A 20,024-nucleotide genomic window follows, 5' to 3' on the forward strand; every position below is an offset into this window, starting at 1 on the left:
CAACTTTAATTCGAATTCAATATCACCTGAAAGTGATGCATATAGCATTGTTAATTTCACAGCAGTTTTCTTCGTTACCATTATTGTATTGATATTGTGTTATTATGTGATATGTACATAAATATTTTGCAATGTTGGAAGTGAAATAAAAATGAAATGACAGATACCAGTTGAAAAGTTAAGCGCAATGATAATATTGTCATGAATTTTAACAGAATGTGACATGGGCACTGTTTCATGAAAGTTGTCAGCCCTGACAAGTTATCAGTCTCTGACAATCACCATAGTAACAGTCAGTGACCAGAGTTTCTTGGCCAATTAAAAGCAAGGATTTTACTGAAATTGCCAGAGAAGGACAACTCTCATGGAACGGAGCGCAGATCCTCAAAATATTGTGTCTTCTAGTTGTTGTTTTTTTACTCGTTATGCCAAGCAGATAACCCATAATCAATATCCGGCGCTGCATTGCCATGTCGACCAGTATTTAGGAAAGGAAAGAGAGAGCGGAAAGAAAAACAGATAGTGAAACAATCCCAAGATCCTCAGCTACAGTCACGCTACCGTTCTCTCTACACTATATTGATTATTCTTTATCAATTTCTCTGGCGCTTGGTCAATCTTTTTCCTATCATCAATTTCAGCAGAATCTATTTCTCTCTCTTTCTTGTTTAAATCGATTCGGAGAAATTTTCTCTATCATTATTTACTTCGTTTCCAATCTCTCTCCTCCCCTCTCTCTGTGTATTCATTGTTTCCCAACTCACCCCCCCCCCCCCACGCCCTCGCTCTTTTATCTTGCATTTCTTTTTGTTAATTGTTTCCTCACGCCATCCCTCCCCCTTTCGTTCATACTGTCGTCTTGTCCTTTCATTCTCGGGTTATAGGCCAACGTCCTGAACTTTGAGTGGCAAATATTGTGACGGTCCAGTGTCAAAATACGCTCCGGTGGGCGTTTCCAATCAACTGGTTCTGTTGGAATATCACACAGCATTATATCACTGCTACTCAGCCAGGGTATCATTTAGTTAGGCCTCGCGGCTTTGGGTTTGTAATATTTCACACACCAAAAACCTATTCGAGACTAGCTTGTTACGGTCAAGAAAGGGAAGCAAAAAAAAAAAAAAAAAAAAAAAAATCCTCCCAGACTCTATCTCGCACGATCGCCTCAATCCCTTATCTATCATTCATTCATTCATTCATTCATTCATTCATTCATTCATTCATTCATTCATTCATCCATCCATCCATTCATTCATTCATTCATTCATTCATTCATTCATTCATTCATTCATTCATTCATTCATTCATTCATTCATTCATTCATTCATTCATTCATTCATTCATTCATTCATTCATTCATTCATTCATTTTCCTTCCCTGACAGAAATATACAAATATGACGATTTACAGAAAAGTGAATATATCAACATTGGACTGTACAATAAAAGTAAATATGTGAAATATGCGCATGACATGCATGATACGGAAAGGTAGGTATGCAAGTATGTAAAATGCTGAACGGAGGAAAGCTAAGAAGTAACACTTGCGCCCCAAACATCCCCGCCCTCAGAAACATCCACTACTTCCCATTTTGATCCCCCCCCCCATAAAATCCTAGTTACGAGACGGTTTAATGGGACTTGTATTCAAATAAGACCTGCAGTCTACAACTTTAATGTAGCCCCAATCACATTTCTTTACACTCCTTTGATATCCCAACATTACCGCTTCATAAATTATTTTATCTACTGTATCTAAGCTTTAGTTAGAGTATCAAGATGTATCGTATTTGTTGTTTTGATGCATATTCACTTGAGAAGAATGAAATATTTGGCAAATGAAAGTGAAATTGAATAAAAAAAAAAAAAATCATCAATTTTCTGGATGGGCGCTATCTACCCTCTATTGCAAGCCGTTGATAACTTCCGTTTACCAAGGTACACTGATCGGACCGAAGGCTTCTGGGGGGTGTTTCATGAAACTTTTTGTCAGTGATTTACACTGACAACTGTTAAAAGCTACTGAAATCCTTGCGTCTGATTGGCTGATAGCAAATTTGTCGGTGAAAACCTCCGACGAACTCGTTGATGAAACGCCCCCCAGGAGTCCGGATTCTAGTTATTTGTTTGCGGATGACTGATATTCGTGATATTCGCAAACCAAATCATGATATCATGACCCGTATGTTGTCATAAAATGCTTTTACTCTACTTACCATAAATTCAGAGTGCTTGTCGGTAAATCAGCGCATAATACACACATGCCAAAAGCAAGCTATGTCATAATAACTTCATTATGAGTGTAAGGGCGCAATGATGACAGAAGCAAGAGGCATACGAAAACACACCATAGATTACGAATTATTCACATAGAAAAAGTACAGCAATTTATTTCTGGCAATTTTGAAAAGGCCACACGATTCTTTGGGTCGAGTTTTCCACTGCTGATCACTATGTACGTTGATACAAAGGCGTAAAGAAAGACATTAGCTACGGCAACAGTTTAATCATTGCCCCTTTCAAAACTCCTTCATTAAGATAATAATGGCAATTTGTGCAAAATAGTTGCCCGTGGTACCGACAAATTTAAAATCTCAGCAAAACTGAAAACAAAGCATGGATGTACTGTACTGAAGAGGGGTGTGAGATTACGACAGGCAATATTAGAGGAGTAGTTGATATATTGTAACCATGTTCTGCTTAGAAAGCAAGAAATGTACATCTTTGAAAGCGAACAAATAAATGCATCATTATGCTTTTTGTTCTAAAGGTCTTTGCAAATATTTCTCTTTTTGGCCATCATCTAAGTATCACGATGATCCATTGATGTTAAATCCTGGTCAGTATCTGTATCTGTTATCAAAGTGAGCACTTATTTGTCATAAATGTGGGTGGTAAAAATAAACAAAGAGTCGTCATAACTTACAAGCAGTGTTGCGATTTACTCTTGCATATTTGAATTTAAAAAAAGAAAGAAGAAGAACTGACAGAAACATCAAACGCACTCTGCAAACCGTGCTCATAATACACCATTTACCACACCTTTGATTACCAGAAGAAAATTACATACGCACTATTGCCAAAATAATTACGTGAATTCATATATTGTAACTTCATCATATTTGGGATGCATGCTCCAGAACTATTCATAATTCATGTAAATATATACATATATATATACACTACATTGTATGTATATAGTTATTCATTTATACACACATATACAAACACATACACCTGTACATGTATTGATCATCACGTAACGTTCTACCTATCCGATACTGAATGGGAACGGTGTTTCAGGAAGAAAAGTTTTATGCAGTCGGTCTAAATTATTTTACACTTTTGATCTAAAAATTCTCCAAAACAAGTTATTTTCCTGGCAAATAGCATCAGCTGGGACTAGTTTCGTGGTAGATCCTCTTGATGTAGTGCAAGCAAATTCGCAATGGTGGAAGATGATTTTTGAGCTCCTTTGGCTTTAATTTGTTGGTAAACCTCAGTCAGTGACGAATGGGGGGAGGGGGGGCGCTCTAGGCGTGTTTTTTTTTTTTTTTTTTGCTTTGTCAGCCAATGAATTCTGGAGTGGCACAAGAATCGGAAAGATTGCATGCTGAATCGTTTTTGTTTTGTTTTGTTTGATTTTGATTTTTTTTTTTTTGCTAGTCAGAAGTGGCACACCAGTATTTTTTTGCACCCCGCCCCCCTTTACGGAATTCCTGGATCCACCCCTGTCAGTGACATTCACGAACTTGTTTCAAGGCCATCACATAGAGATTGGCTCACTCCATGCTATCTGCGCCAGTCACGGTGTGGGCGGCACTGTCGAATTCCAGCAGTTCGTCGAAGGCATCGCCATCGCCCGCCATGTCATCGATGTCCATCCGCAGGTTGCCCTCGATCCGCCTCATGTTGCGATTATGACATCGTCTGCAAATCGAAAAAGAATATAATTGTACTACACCTGCGCTGCATTGTAATACATCCGTATTGTGTGTATTGTATTTGTGTGAAAATTGTTCATGATGTTGAATTGCATTGTATTGTATTGTATCGTGTCATATTGGGCTTCTTTCATTCATTTAATACCAAATTCGTTTGAAACACACATTGCATATTCATAATGATAACAGCGTCCCTTTGGGAATGTGAAACAACACAATTTAAAAGCTAATTGAAGTGGGTCACTTCTAGGAAAAAGGGAGTACATATTGAATTACTCTGAAACTACCAGCTCTCAAGCAAAATAAGAAAATATTTGTGAAGAGAAAATGTAGGTAATTTATTCATTAATTATTTGTGTTTTGTTTTACTTAGCACCACGTGATATTCAATGCTTTTCGTTATAGTGCATGGTCGTGCAATATAACTAAAGATTTGCGCCTTGGGAATCAATGCCAGGAATACGATTCAGCTGCAACATATGGTATATGCTATTGTCATATGATTGATATATATTTTCAGAACTATTATGCGATCTAAATGCTGAACAGTTTTGGGGGTATTTTTTCACCTCAGCCACATGATGTACTTGGGCTTGCATACGGTTTTGTCTTGCTTATAGATCTGATATAATACCTTCAAAATCGTGCACTACACTGGTAGTTATTTATCAAATAATCCCTTAGTTCAATTTCAAATATTATCTAGCTATCGAGCTATCTCTCCACTCATCAATCTATTTAGCCCTATATAATCAAAAATTAAATATCAATATGTGACCGTGCATCACAAAACAAACAAAAAGTCGCACCCCTTGGTTTTATATGAGGACTCAAAAAAGGGTGAAACGAGTAATCCAACTTAATCTTGATATCTTAATATTTTCTGAAAGACCCATTCTTCTACATTATTCCTAAGTTTTGGATCGGAAAACGAATGGGAAAGTGAGTTTTAAGCAGTTTTTCTACAACCCTTTTTGTGTAAAGTAGTCAGATCAGTTGTGTCTTGGAGGTCCTTATCATTTCTTGAAAAAGCTTAGCACACTCTTCACTTTCAAACTCTAATAACTTTTAAAAGAATAATGCTACTGGACTCGGCTTCAGCTTATACTCGGATCATGACAGGATGAGTTACGGAAGCACCATGTCCAAACAACTGATTCACAACATGCGCCAGCAACGTTCATACCGCGAGGGGCATATTTTCCTCACGTGTTGGTCTGCAGTACAGAGGTTACTAGCATACACTACTACTGGACTTCTGTTACATTATATCAACGTCAGCTGTTTCCAAGATGGCAGACGCAGCGAGTGCATATATTTCGCTGAATAAAAGTTGACCAAATTAAATAAATATTGGATTATTATTAAGCCTTAAGAATTTCACGTATAAAAACAACACGCTTGCGTATTACCCACCCATCTCCCAGAACGCAACGCGCTATCATAAAATCGAATGTTGTGCTTGAACCGAATGAGGTTGCATGGACAAGGAAATGCAAGAATATTGTGACATGGTATTGTTGACCAACTGTCACTGAATAAATGTTAATGGTAATGAATAGCTAATGATTTAGTGCTTTCACATAGTAAAGCTTGCTATACTCTACAAGTTTCTTTCATATACCCCTGAGCATAAATTACAAAAGCGCTGACAGTTTCTGCGAACTAGTGTACTTTCGACAATTGAGGTTATGATGGTTTCGACTCATTCGTTTAGAACCAGAGAGGGTATTGACAGTACAGAGTTAATCAGAGTGGACTAGGTCAGCTGTTACAAATCTATCACACATGCAATTACCAAAATGTCAAACGTTAGAACGGCATTAACAAGCAGGTGTATGCTTTGTGTGAATCCATGACAGAACAAGAAGACTTTTAAAAATAAAATCGATGCGATTTATGAAAGGGGTTTGCATCAGTTATGTTCTAATTCACAAGAACACAATTTTGAACACACATTTTAATTTCTAACAACTTTTAGCACAATCCTAAAATTATTCTACCTATTGACACCATCACGTTAAGATCGTAATCATGGTGGTCATTTCTACTTCCTTGAAGAATGAATGAAATTCCAACGAGAATCACATTTTCAAACCATATTTTGAAAAATAGCATTTAAGCTTGGTTGTAAATAATGAGAAATGAACATAAACGCATCAGGTCGTTTGATGTATAACCACACATATCATAAACAATCTTTATTCTGAAAAGAACAGGTCATGACAGAAACGCTTACAAAGATATAACTACTGTAATATAAGATCAAATAGATGAAATGTATACGGGTCAAACTTCTTTCAATGATTTTTCTTTTTCTGTGACAGGAAAAACAAATCTATACGCAGGATGTTTGAACACAGTACAGTAGAACTAATTCTGATTATAACATTTAGCCGATCTCCATCTCAAGAATAAACTTTGTTTGATCATTTTTCTCGAGCTGAGGAGGAAAATACTGAGTGTAATCTTCTGAGATCATCTGCATTATCTGTAGCAAATTTTGGATCAATAGGATTCTATTGGAATTAAGATTTGATTATATTGAATTGAATTGAATTGAAATGAATTGAATTGAATTGAATTGAATTGAATTGAATTGAATTGAACTGAATTGAATTGCACTGAATTGAATCTCGTCTATGCCGACCTGTCAACATTCTTGGCCATATTCTTCAGCTGCGTCAACGTCACAATCTTCTCCTCGTTTTTATCTGTCTCTACAGAGGGCGCTGTCATGATGGGCCGCTCAGGTTGTCCTGTTATGAGGTAAAGAGAGCATAAAGAGAAAGGAAAAAGAGAGAAAGGAAAAAGAGAGAAGAGGGAGGGGGAGAGAGAGAAGGGGGAGGGGAGAGAAGGAAGCGGATGGGGGAGTCGAGTGATGAAAATGCCATGGGGATGAAATTCGTGCATTCAATGTCAAGATGAATTAACCCTAACTTACCTGGGGGGCATAATGGCCCCCTCTCGACACTTTGCGCGACATCTCCGCAACGCAAGAATGCATCCACATGGCGATTCATGACAATTTACCTTGAAGCCTTGCGCAACTTTTAAGACCAAATTTGCGATGTCCGGGTACGCGGTTTTGAAGTTACACAACATTATGTAAGTGCATGTCAGACTGAAAATTACTCAAAAACGTGATTTTGTGTACAAAACCAATGCAAATCAGGTTTCTATCTGAAATTCGTAATTGTATCATTATTTTTACTTTTAGTGATTAAAAACAATTAATTTTATGTTTCTTATGATTGAAATAGTGATGCCAATGATTCCCATTCAAAAAACAATAAAATACAAAAAGCAAAAAAAAAAAAAAAAAAAACCAGAGAAATACATAAGAGATTATTAAAACAATAAAATACATAAGAAATTAAAATTGATACCAATTTTTTTTTGACCTAAATTAAATCAGAATTCACCAAAGAGTCCTCAAGCAAAAAAATTTGAAGTTTGGGGGCTTTATTTAATGATTTCCAGCCAAATTCTAATTTGATGCATAAATTAACATAATTAATTCATATAAAATAAAATGAAGCGATTTATTGAAATTGAACAACACAGCCCTATAGATTGCGTCATGAGTGACGTGTGTGCCAATTTTTGTAATGAACGCACGAATCGCGGCTGAGATCATAAGGGGGGCCATCATGCCCCCCAGGACTTTAAGCTCACAAAATAGCCCAGGTAAGTTAGGGTTAATGGATCATGACATTTGTATTATATCATAAAATACACAGACGACACGATTTACAGTTGTACTTTTCGCTGCAGAAAACTGCTCTGTTATCAGATATTGCCGTGTTTATAAACTTTACATCACCATTATTTCCAACATCACAGTATTCAGCTGTACGGCATTCGTTATTCTGATCTTTCTTCACTCAAGAAGTATGAAATAAATGACAACTGAACAAGGAAACACGCTATATATACCTCCCTTCAATTGCAGGCCGTTGATAACTTTCGTTTTTGACTAATCGAACCGACAGCTTTACGAGTCCACACTCCAATCACTTCTTTATTGGGAGGACTGACATACTTATAGATCTTGTCACAAAATGTTGTCACTCTATTTGACATTTATTCAAATTGCTTGATAGTAGGTTACAACATGATTGACAAGCACGTGCTAAAGCCATGGATGTCAATTATTTCATTATGAGGGAAGAAAAAAAGCAGCCAAGATATGATCGAGAGGCATTTAAAAAAAAACCCAAACACACCATTAAAAAAATACGAGTGGCTAAAAAAAAAAGAGAAAAAAAGTGGACCTGTGTATTTTTGGCAATTTCTAAAGCCACATGATTTTGTTGGATAGAGTTCGTTCATGCTGACATGGAAGGGATAATCAGCGATGGGAATGCCATGGGGTTGAAATTCGCGTATTTAATGTCGAGGTGAATTAATGAATCATGGCATTCGTTTAATACAAAACGATGGTAAGATAATTATGCAGTTGTGCTTTTCGCTGTAGAAATTTAAACAGTTCTCAGACGTTGCCATTTTAAATAAACGTCAAATTTCCATTATTTCAGTTCCGTTGTAGTCATAAATCAGTAGAGAGCTTCTAATCCTCACAGTCAACTTTCATTCTCCCTTCTCCACTGGAACTATGCAAGAGCTGCTGTTTGGACTATAACACAGATTTCTGAAGCCTCTATTACTCGATTCAGAAATCAAAATAGAACTACATAGTGCACTTACCCATACACAACGGTTTAAAGTACTAGGTGTTTCAAAAAACATTTCCCACTTTTGATTCTTAATAATTCAAAAACTATATATCAGATAACACTGTCATTGATATGAGTGATAGCTGAATAGTGTACAATTTTGTTGGAGGTGGTTTAGATATGAAAGCATAAATCAGTTTCATGAAATCCATGATTAATTTCACAGTTAGGTTCCAGATTTTGCTCTATTTTCAACCCTCTGTACAAAACTTTCACTTTGCACAGGGGTCAATGGGTGTGTATGGGAGTGTGTGGTTAACACCCTGACAATGGTCCTGAACAATGGCCAGGGTTTGAATGCTTCATTATTTATTCATGGGAAATTCCACTATCACAACTAGTCTTTATTCAGCCTCTGGCAGTATCTGTGTAAAGTCAAACGCCTGCCGATACTGTCGTTGAGTCGCGACAGTGCTCTCCCTACTTCTGAAAAACGAAAATACAATGAATACCTTCTGTTCTGTCGTAAACATGGTGACAGGAAGCAAAGAAAATCAATTAGAGTATACACTTGTGTATATGGAGCCTTAAATAAACCTACTGTGAAACAAATCGCCCCAATGAAAAATGCTGCTGAACTCTTTACCAAAAATGATCTCTTTTTATCGAAAAAGCGACAAATTTGTCAGACTATTAGTAGACAGTTGTATTAAAATGAAGAACTTTAGAACATTTATCCTTATTTATATCCCAAATTTAGTGATATGTGAAGCAAAATTTGAAAATGATTGCCAGCTGGAATGAAATGTGGTGTTTGCAAGCACATGGAAACATGTGCTTACTTTTTCCATGTGCATGCATTTTACCCTTTACCGTGCATGAATTCAGACTAGCAGTGCCCAGGGCAATCCACATGAATTATTGATTAAGCATTCATGTCCCTGGGAGCACGAGACTGACGCCTAGTTAACAGGTGGTTCAGGCATGTCCATTGTTAGGGCCATTGTCAGCACACACTCACATACACATCATTGGTTCCTGTGCAAAGTTCAATCTTTGTACAGAGGGTTAAAATTTGACCAAAATCTGAAACCTTACTTCAAAATCAATCTTAGATTTAATGAAATTGATTTATGCTTTCACATTCAAATCACCTCCAACAAAATTGTACATTATTCAGCTATTACTCATATTAATGACAGTTTTATCGGATGAATAGTTTTTGAAATATTAATGATCAAACGTGGGAAATGTTTTTTGAAACACCTGGTATATGTATTGTGCTCAAATTGATGTTGCTCAAAACCAGTCCTAAATGTGATCATAATTACACTGAGAATACGTAACATGTATATTTCCATGACCTCGTTTTATATAGAATTACACGATACATTGTGACTCTTTAAAGCGAATGCAAGTCCTCTGATTGAATGAAACATAACTCTGTCATTAATGAAGTTAGGTAAACCTATCGCATCATTTTTAGTGCTTTATATAAAAGACTACATAAATTCTCCTTCACTAGAGCCGTTTGTTATTCAGATGTGTTTTTTTGTTTCATATGCAGTAATTCAAAAAGCCCATTGATTGCTAAATCTACAACATACTAGTAATCTACAACATACCATAACAATTGCCAACACGTGTTAGCAGACTAAAAATAATGTTTCTCTCACAGATAGGCAAGTTCTATGCATCTACTTCTGATTTTACATAGTAATGAATTCACCTTGCATTGCATATGATTTGTCTCCAATTACCATTATAATAATATGTAGTGATTTCCAGAATTGCCCATTAAATGATGGACAAAGGGTGATTTCAGCATAAAATTGTCTAGGAATCCATGGGTTTAAAAAAAAGAAGGATGCAATGGCGTTATATAAACTTTTTTTCTTTTTTTTTACCCGAGTGTGATGAGCAATCAACTGCACAGTTAACAGACATATTGCAACCAGTCTTACAAACAAGTGACTAAGTACAAAACAAAAATCCTGATTTTTCCAGTAGAAATAAACTTCATGCCTTAACTTGGTGATAGAAGTTACCTCTCAAGTCAGCAACAACATGTTTCTATTGATGATGTAAAATCTCCACTGTCCCTTATCAATTGCAGAATTCCACAGGGTTCCGTTTTGGGACCATTACTGTTTTTAATATACCTTAATGACATTGTTAACTCTCTCCCATTTTGTCATTCATTTTATTCACCGATGACAGCAGCATTTTTCTATCTCACAAGAACTTAAAAGGAATTGATCAATGCTATGAATCTAAAACTAACAAATGTTTTATTAACAGGTTCAAATGTAATAAATCATCTTCCCACATAAATAAGAACTTAAGTTATGCATTTCATAACTACTCGTAGAAATTTGAATTCAATGCAAAATATTATCATTAACAGTCTCTGTTCTGATAAAAAAAGAATCTGTAAAGTTTTCTGGTATTACAACAGACAGGCCTTTGTCATGAGGCTAACACATAAAGAATGTGTCTTCTTCAATAGCTGCAGGATCTGGAACATTGTATAAATTGAAAGATTTATGCCAGAGCATTCTCTTCTTGTGATATACACTGCATTGATTCTACTATAATATTGTATTAATCATTGCAACATTATATGGGAGGACTGCTATAAGGCCAAAGTAGATCATATACTTGTAATACAAAAGAACGCAGGTAGGATTTGCACAAAAGTGTCACACAGGGATCCTCCATCTAACTGTTTGAAAACTTTCAAGATACATGATATGAATACTCAATAAAAAGCTGTTTTTACATTCAACTATCATATTATAGAATTCTTCCTCATTTTTCTTCAATTTCTTTTCATACAATCGCATCTTGCATTTATACCCAACACTTATACATGAAAGAGCGTCCACTTAAAGAATCCTAGGATATTATTAGCACATAAAGCCCTCAAACATCATGGAGCTGACATATGGAATTTATGACCGAATTCCCTCAAACAGACAAACCTCTTGACTCCCTTTAAAAGAAGTATAAGAGAAATGCTGTAATTGAATGCATTATTTTGATTTTTTTTTAATTGTATATATTAAGTAAAAGTGAATATTTGTATTGGCTATATATTCCACTCCTTAACCTATCATTCAGATTGTAAAACATGCTTTAAAAGTCAAGCGGTGTTTTTCTTAAAGGATACACAGGACTGCTTCCCTTTAAGAATACACAGGCAGTGTTTCACTTAAAGACTATATGTGACCCTGCACTACAAAACCAACAAAAAGTCGCCAGACATGAATTTTTAGTTAAGGGCATATTCTGAAAGAGCAGACTCTAAACTTTGAAATGATGTATAACTAAATGCAAATGGACTACCCTAACCTATCTAAATACTGAAAGAAAGCACACACTCTGGAAAAGTTTGAACTGAGATAAGAGGCTCTGAAGTACAGCGTCTATTCAAGTGCTTTATCTTTACTAAGCTGTGCTACCTGTGCCATGAATGGGACAAAAAACATGATGTAAACCACTGTAGCAACAACAATGAAGGGATTATCAAAATTAAGCTGAAATTGAGCATGCTCTATTAACACATTCTGTCCATGATGAATGCCAGCTTTCAAAGCAGTAGCATTATTCTTTCAAGAGTTAATAGACTTGAAAGTGAAGAGTGTGCAAAGGCTTTTTAAGAAATGAAAAGGGGCTTCTAAGAAAAACCTGATCACATTACTGTATCAAAAAAGGGGATGTAGACAAACTGCTGAAAACCCACTTTCCCATTCAATTCATGATCCTAAACTTGAGAATAATGTAGAAGAAGAATAGCTCTTTCAGAAAATATTGATAACTCAAAATTGACTTGGTTGACCCATTTCACCTTTCTTGAGTCCTCATGTAAAATCAAGGGGTGCGACTTTTTGTTTGTTTTGTGATGCACAGTCACATATGGGCAATGTTTCCTTTTAAAACTACACTGGCAGTGTTTTACCTAAACAATGTAAATGCGATGTTTCCCTATATGAACACATAGGCAATGTTTCTCTCATGAAAAGACTACACAGGAAGTGTGTCCATTTAAGACTACCAGTGATTCCCTAAAACAATACAAAGGCAGTATTTTCCTTTCAGAATATGCAGGCAGTTTTTCCCTTTAAGAATACACAGCCAGTTTTTCTCTTTAGAAATTCACAGGCAGCGTTTCCCTTTGAGCAAACACCAGGCTGTGGATCCTTTCGAGTATACACACTAACACAGGCAGTGCTTCATTTACAGAATACACAGGGCTTGGTTTCATTCGAGAAAACACAGGTATTTAAAAAAAAAAATCATACCTCTGGAGTGAGTAAGGGTGGTGCCCCGGGACTGTGACTCTGCCCTCACACGGCTCTCCTGCATGGTCTCTGTGATGTTGACCATTAGATGCGGGGTCACCTGGTGGAGCAGCAGGTAGCTGATGACATCTGGTCAGTCAGGTGGTCAAGGATAATGGACAGAGAGAGAAATTGTCCATGTTGCCGTGACACTCTGACACCTACAGACCCCTTTCTTATCAAAAAAGAAGAAACACGAGGAGAAGATGATACCAATGTACAAACTGGCATAAACACATCATTCCATTTTTTCGCCACAGGTCAATATATCAATTTCATATGACGAGTTTTATCACAAAACATGTTAATGTCACCTTGATATATTTGTGATCAAAGCTGCTAAAAAACGAAGAAAATGATAAGAAAATATGGGACACCATAACTTCAATAATAGTCCATATTGATATTGATATACCACTCCAATTGTATTCCATCAGAAACACCTGTAGTCATTATTACCCTATCAGCATCAGATTGACTGGTCAGCAAACTATCATTTTCTACAAAAGGATACGGGCCAGTCTGCTGATGGCCACGCGGCCATCCCCACTGAAGTGCTCCAGGGCCTCTGTGAACATCCGGTGTCGGAGGCCCTCATTGGCCAATGGGGCCAGGGCGTCCACCGCCTCGTTGTACTCCCTCTCGCTCATGAAACCGAACTCGCGGGTTGGGCGCTGCGACAGTTTCATCTCCACCTGGAATCAGTGATCGCATGATGGTGAAGAAAATGGAACAAGGTATGCAATTGCAGGAATCTATGTTTCATTTCATGGGTAAAGGGTGGGGAAGGAGATTACTTGTATACAGAGTTACCCTAACACACAAAGGGCAGATTATTACCTCCACCAATGGAGGAGGTTATGTTTTCTGCGGCGTTGGTTTGTTTGTTGGCTTGTTTGTTTGTTTGTCTGTGTGCAAAATAACTCAAAAAGTCGTGATCAGATTTGAATGAAACTTACAGGAAAGGTCGAGAATGACACAAGGAACAGATGATTACATTTTGGTAGCGATTTGGGAAAATGGACTTTACAAAGTTGGAGTTGGGATATTCAGGATCATAACACAGAAGGTAACTCACATCCTGGAACCTAGGCTCCCTGTACTTGAGGATGATGTACATGAAGTATTCGAAGACAAGCGCCTTGGAAACCTTGTTCTCGCTGAACGATGTGTAACCAAGATGTAGCTGGTCCACCTCATCCTCCTGCCCAATGTCAAGGTTAACAAAAAAAAACATGTTTCTACTGGATGCCTCGCATTGCCTCGCATCATGGCAAATTTTTGTAACCTGCATCATCTGGCATATTACTACTACACAAATTGTTTCTACTGAGCAATAAAATATATGGGTGATATAGGCAAATCAGGTATTAAAAGGTCATAGAGAAGATAATGTGCACAGCGCCGTATGATCCACTGAATAATGTGCCGAGGAAAATTTGAAGCGTCACCACACATCACTGAACATCACCTTGTAATCACCAGGATAGTTATTGTTCAGTAGAAACATGCTCCAAGCAATAACCTCATGCTCTTCCTCTTATGACTTTGGTAGTCATGCTACAGATCACCTTTTTTTTTTCTTATAATACACAACAATGAAAATCTGAAAATACTGAATGGTCCCAAGTTTTTGCATCAGTTACCAATTTCCTTTAACATTCCTCTTTCAGTTGCTTCTCATACAGTACATTCATTTTGCATTCATCATTTTCCCCATGATAATACTGCAGAGCCTTCTGGGCACTTACCCAAGTTACAGCTTTTTGACCAAGCCCAACATGAGCATATCAAGGAGTAAATATGAGACACTAATCGCATCCACTCATGCAAATACCACAGAAAATTTAATATGATGTTGTACAGCAACTGTCATATGCAAGTCTATAGTAAAATAAATTGGCTTTTGACATAATATGAGTACAAGTCACTTCTCACAAGCACATAAGAAATAAAGGGGAAAAGAAGAGAGATGCTTTGTGTACTGACATTGAGCTATGAAGACCTGCCTCCCTTCAAAAAAGAAAGTGAAATTGAGTGTTTTAGACTAAGTACACTATCACTTCTGCTGACTGGCATCACTGCAGAGCATATCTATCTTACAATTGAGTGTGAGATATCATCAATTTAGAAGACAATTAGAACAAATCTATTTAGTCAACGAAGTCAATAATGGATAATCACAGGGGAATGACAGTATCAACATACAGTTAGGGTAAAAAAAAGGAAAAAATATCATCATGATGAATTTATTCCAAGGATAACTTACATTGAGGAAAGGGTAAACAGCGATGACGAAATACTTGAAGTCCTCCACCATCCTCCATTCCACCCGGTCGATGAGGTCGGTGATGATGAGGAGGTATCGGAAGACTGTGGCATCCAGATTACCCACAAGGCAATGCGCAAAGATCTGGATGAGCTGTATAATTTTGAGAGTAAACAGATAACAATATCACGATCTGGCTTGCAGTCTTCACATGATTAACAGAAGCATGTTTACTGCTGTAAATCAGAATTCTGAGGGTTATCTGAAGTGAGTCAAATGTAACATGTGGGTACCAAAGCATTACAAAAAAGTATAAAAGTGCAAAACACACAAACAAACAAACAAACAAACAAACAACAAAGTGCTGATGATACAGACATGACTCTTGATAATGAAATCAACCTCATATCATTGTTACAAAAGAAATATGATTGACAAAAGGATACAGGTATTATCTGCACATTAATTTATCACTACCACTGGCTATTACAAGGTACTACAAAAAGGAACCAACAGTGTTTTTTTTATTTATGTGAGCCAAGTAACCTTTATAGTCCATGTACTGATAACACAGATCACACATTTATTTGGAATTTGAAAGCTGTGCAACATCTTGCAAATAGATGGCAGTGCCTGTGCCCACAGCTGTCATTACCTTGTGACCAGGTGCATACTCAATGACGCCCTGAACGAAGTCATGCATGCACAGATAAGACACCTGCCTGATCAGGTAGCGCTCCTCAAAGTGGGCATAGAGGGCGTCCTGCAAAGAAAGTGCCAACAAATTATCATATGTATTGACTGTCTCAGATCCTGGACATTGTAAAGACATGAAATTTGAACCTTTGGTGACATTCTTCTTCATAATAAGGGAATTGGCATGGTGTCGCCAAACCAAGTCTTGATTCTCTTGCCTTTCATAAGTTCTTTGCTTTTAGGATCACATTTCCTTTAAAAATGCAAAATGTAGATACATGAAAAGACAAAGATAAAGAAAGAGATGGAGATAGAAAGACAGAAAAGAAGATAGATAGATAAATAGACAGATAGATTGATATTTAGATAGATGGATAAATGGATAGATAGATAGATAGATAGATAGGTAGATAGATAGATAGAGAGATAGGTAGATAGATAGATAGATTAATAGATAGATGGATAGACAAACATAGAGATAGATGGATGAATATGTAAATAGATACTGTAAAACCAGAAATGTTCATGTGCATGGAACTTTCACTAACTTTGCGAGGAGCAAAGATTTGCAAAAGTAACATGCAAGCAAAAGTGTTTGTCTACACAATGCTTTTGAATGCCAGTGGCATTCACGAAAGTTTAGTGCCACCAAAAAATGCAGTCGGCTCAAATTCATGAAAGCTTTATGCTGTGAATATTTCTTGTTATACAGTAGACAGACTGATTAACTGATGAACAGATAGACTAATAAGTGCATAGAATGAGAGAGACAGACATATAGAGATAAATTGATAGGCAGACAGACAGATATATATATATATATATATATATATATATATATATATATATAGATAGATAGATAGATAGATAGACAGACAGAAATAGAGAGATAGAGAAATGTAGAGATACAAATGTCTATAAAGTTTAGAGGAAGGGGCGAGGGGGTGAGGGGAGGAAGAAGAGAAAAAGAGACCTGCATTAAGTGGTGAATTGATACAGAGGATGTCATCCACGATCTCAAAATAGCACATAAGATATATTGTACTCATAAAGTGAAAGTAGGTGAAAGTGATTGACCACACCATCACTTTGTACCACTTTCATTTTCACTTTCGCGGATGTGACAAAATGGACACATTTAAACACTGAAAGTGATGGAATATCATCATAGTACCAAAGCACGACTTACGAAAAATTACGTGTACCTCAAAGATAGATCAGAGTGCATTACTTCACTTCCTTACAAAGTACCATTTGCCAGGCAGAAGGGCCCAAAGGCTTGTGGGCTCAAAAATCACAAAAAAAATGGATGATTACATCATATGAAAGAGCTTTAAAAACTCTGTCAAATTATGTCATGAACAACTAGAAATGTCGCTATGGCAACTGGTATGCCTCTGCCATAATGCATGATTCTCCTAATAGGTCTAGATAGTACATGTGGACAATGTGTGATTACATTTTCACAAAATTGGCAAAATATTAAAATGACAAGTTTGTCACAAATGTGTCGAATGTTCAACTTCCTTGACCTAGGTTTAATTGGGTGAATAGGAGAGCATGTATTTGGGGATTTAAGGACTTTAACTTGACTTTGACCCATTCATACGTTTATGCATCGAGTAATTTTCAAGGTATGGAGAAAAAGTGCAATTTCTGTATTGAATAGTAAATTGTTACCCTTTTCATCTGGCCTTTGACCATAAAATTCATAAGATAATCACTGTCAGGCAGAACATGCATAAACATGCAGTAAATTTCAAGATAACTTGAGCCACTTCCAAGATATGGAGGAAAAAGTTAGTTCAGCACTTTCACTTGATCTTTGACCTTTTGACCTTTGAGGCAAAAAAAAAAAAAAAAAAAAAAAACTTTCCAGAGAATCTCTATTAGGTTAAACATGCATACACCAAGTGTTTAAAAAAAAATAATCCTGCTGGCATTGCATAAACATGGCATTGAATAAACATGAGGGAAATAGTAAAATTTTGAAGTGTTGCCCTTGACCTTTGACCCCTGACCTTTGACCCCATGAACCCTAAATTCTCTAGATGATCACTGCCAGTCAGTACATGTATATATACTATGTTCCATGAAGATACCTTGAACAATTTCCAAGGTACGTATATAGAAAAAAGTGAAGTTTTAATATTTTTTACTTGACCTTTTGACCTTTGACCTCATGACCCCAAACTTTCACCAGAGAATCTAAATTGGGTAATACAAGTATACACTAAGTTTCAAGAAAATATCTTCAGGCATTGCATAGATATGGTGGAAATAGTGAAATTTTATGTATTTGACCTTGACCTTTTGACCTTTGACCTTGAGCATGTGTATCAAAATGTTGATAGGCACAACTTCACCCCCTCATACACATACGTGCCAAGTTTCATTAGGATACCTCAAAAGGTTTTTTAGTTACGCTGTCCACAAAATTCATTACGGACGGAAGGACGGAAGGACACGAAAACATAATGACTCCGGCACCACTTTGTGGCGGAGGCATAAAAATATGATGTTGTGGTGAAATTCCACGCTAAGGCCCTTTTGCTAGGCAGGTGACAAAGAATACATGTACATTTGGGAGGAAGAAGGACCTTACACAAACATGATACCCAAGTTACAAGTGAAGTGATATTGCATCTTACCAGGATAGAGACCATTGGGGCGGGTGGTACCGTCTCATCTTGCCATAGGACGTATCCGAAGAACTGAGAGATGATGGACAGGACCCGTCTCTGTTGATTGATTGACAGTCAACAAGGTGGGCACGGTGTTAACAAGGAGAAAAAGTTATTTTTATTGTTTGACGGATTGCCCTACATCAACGTAAATTAGCACCGATCAATCAGTGTTAGAGTAACAGCCATGATGATACAAAAAATCATGGGCATGTTCATACTCAGGCTGGATTCGTACCAACTCGACACTGGAATTCATTTATTTGGAAGTCATTCATAATCATGCATATTATTAAAAATGGAAAAAATCTGCAATTGCAAAATGGCATTATGGCATGAAAATGAATAAATTTTCACCCCCATTGAAAAACCCTAGCTCGCACATAAATTATATATTCATACAAACATAATATATGTGCAGAAGTATTGTAAGGTTTCACGACAAATGCGACAAAAAAGAAAAGGAAGAAAATAAATTACACAGCTGCTACAGTTTATTTGGCGGTGGCATGGTAAAGTATGTAGTATGACAGGCAAACAAGTTACTTATTTCCTTTCAGAAAATGGATTTGTCTTTGGTGGTTGACCGTACTGTAAGCTTGAAGCCCGCCCTCGTGATGATTATTATCTACCCACCTTCTCCAGGGGTCTTGGGATGTGCCGTGTCTGCTGCGTCCTCTCCTTGAAGTCGTCCCAGAGCATCGTGAATGGCTTCTCCTGCCAGGGCAGAAATATAGTGCACTCATTGTTTGAAGAAGTCATGTAAGTTTTCCATTTTGGCAGCTCAAAAAATGGCTACAGCATTGTATTAGCAAAATATTCCCTATGTTGAGCATTTAGTTAGCATATCGTCGATGGGGTGACAAGACCTCGTATCTCAAAAATGTCAAAAATTTTTTTTTTTTGGCTTAATGGTCAAATAATGAGTCAAGTGATGTCTTGGCCAAATCCCAACTGTCTTACTCCAAAAATGAAGCCACCATGACATGTCAAAGGAAAGGCTATTTGGATTTGTCTTTGGTGGTAGACAATAAAAATAACTTTTTCTCCTTGTTAACACCGTGCCCACCTTGTTGACTGTCAATCAATCAACAGAGACGGGTCCTGTCCATCATCTCTCAGTTCTTCGGATACGTCCTATGGCAAGATGAGCACTATAGTGCTTTGGCCGCCATGTTTTTTTGCTCTCCTGAACATTTGTCATTTTTGAGATACGAGGTCTTGTCACCCCAGCGACGATATAATGGTTAGACATTTATGGTGACACCATGCAGTACAGTTCATAATCTGTTGAGGACGGGCTAATTTTGCCATGATACGCATTTCCCATGGATACCTGCCCGAGTATACTCGGGACTAGTCTTCAACGGGTTCAAAGAGCTGTACAGAGATCAAAGGGATAGAAACACT

At 37.0% G+C, this 20,024-nt stretch overlaps 1 protein-coding gene across 1 annotated transcript in view; it reads right to left on the reverse strand.

The window, feature by feature from the left end:
• Positions 1-3,781: 3,781 nt before the first annotated feature.
• The window catches only part of LOC139736568 (uncharacterized), a 33,779-nt gene continuing 17,536 nt past the window's right edge, over positions 3,782-20,024 (reverse strand). Inside the window, exons 12-20 of the mRNA XM_071647315.1 lie at positions 19,251-19,331; positions 18,582-18,671; positions 15,890-15,997; positions 15,235-15,387; positions 14,044-14,169; positions 13,480-13,660; positions 12,927-13,055; positions 6,594-6,702; positions 3,782-3,929 (exon numbers count right to left, since the gene is read on the reverse strand). Of these exons, the coding sequence (XP_071503416.1) occupies positions 3,782-3,929; positions 6,594-6,702; positions 12,927-13,055; positions 13,480-13,660; positions 14,044-14,169; positions 15,235-15,387; positions 15,890-15,997; positions 18,582-18,671; positions 19,251-19,331 (1,125 nt within the window). The remainder of the gene's footprint in view (positions 3,930-6,593; positions 6,703-12,926; positions 13,056-13,479; positions 13,661-14,043; positions 14,170-15,234; positions 15,388-15,889; positions 15,998-18,581; positions 18,672-19,250; positions 19,332-20,024) is intronic.

This window comes from Diadema antillarum, unplaced genomic scaffold, assembly GCF_040938485.1.
Source record: "Diadema antillarum isolate AM-2024a unplaced genomic scaffold, OU_Dant_1.0 seq00000654_RagTag, whole genome shotgun sequence".
Taxonomy (NCBI): Eukaryota; Metazoa; Echinodermata; class Echinoidea; order Diadematoida; family Diadematidae; genus Diadema; species Diadema antillarum.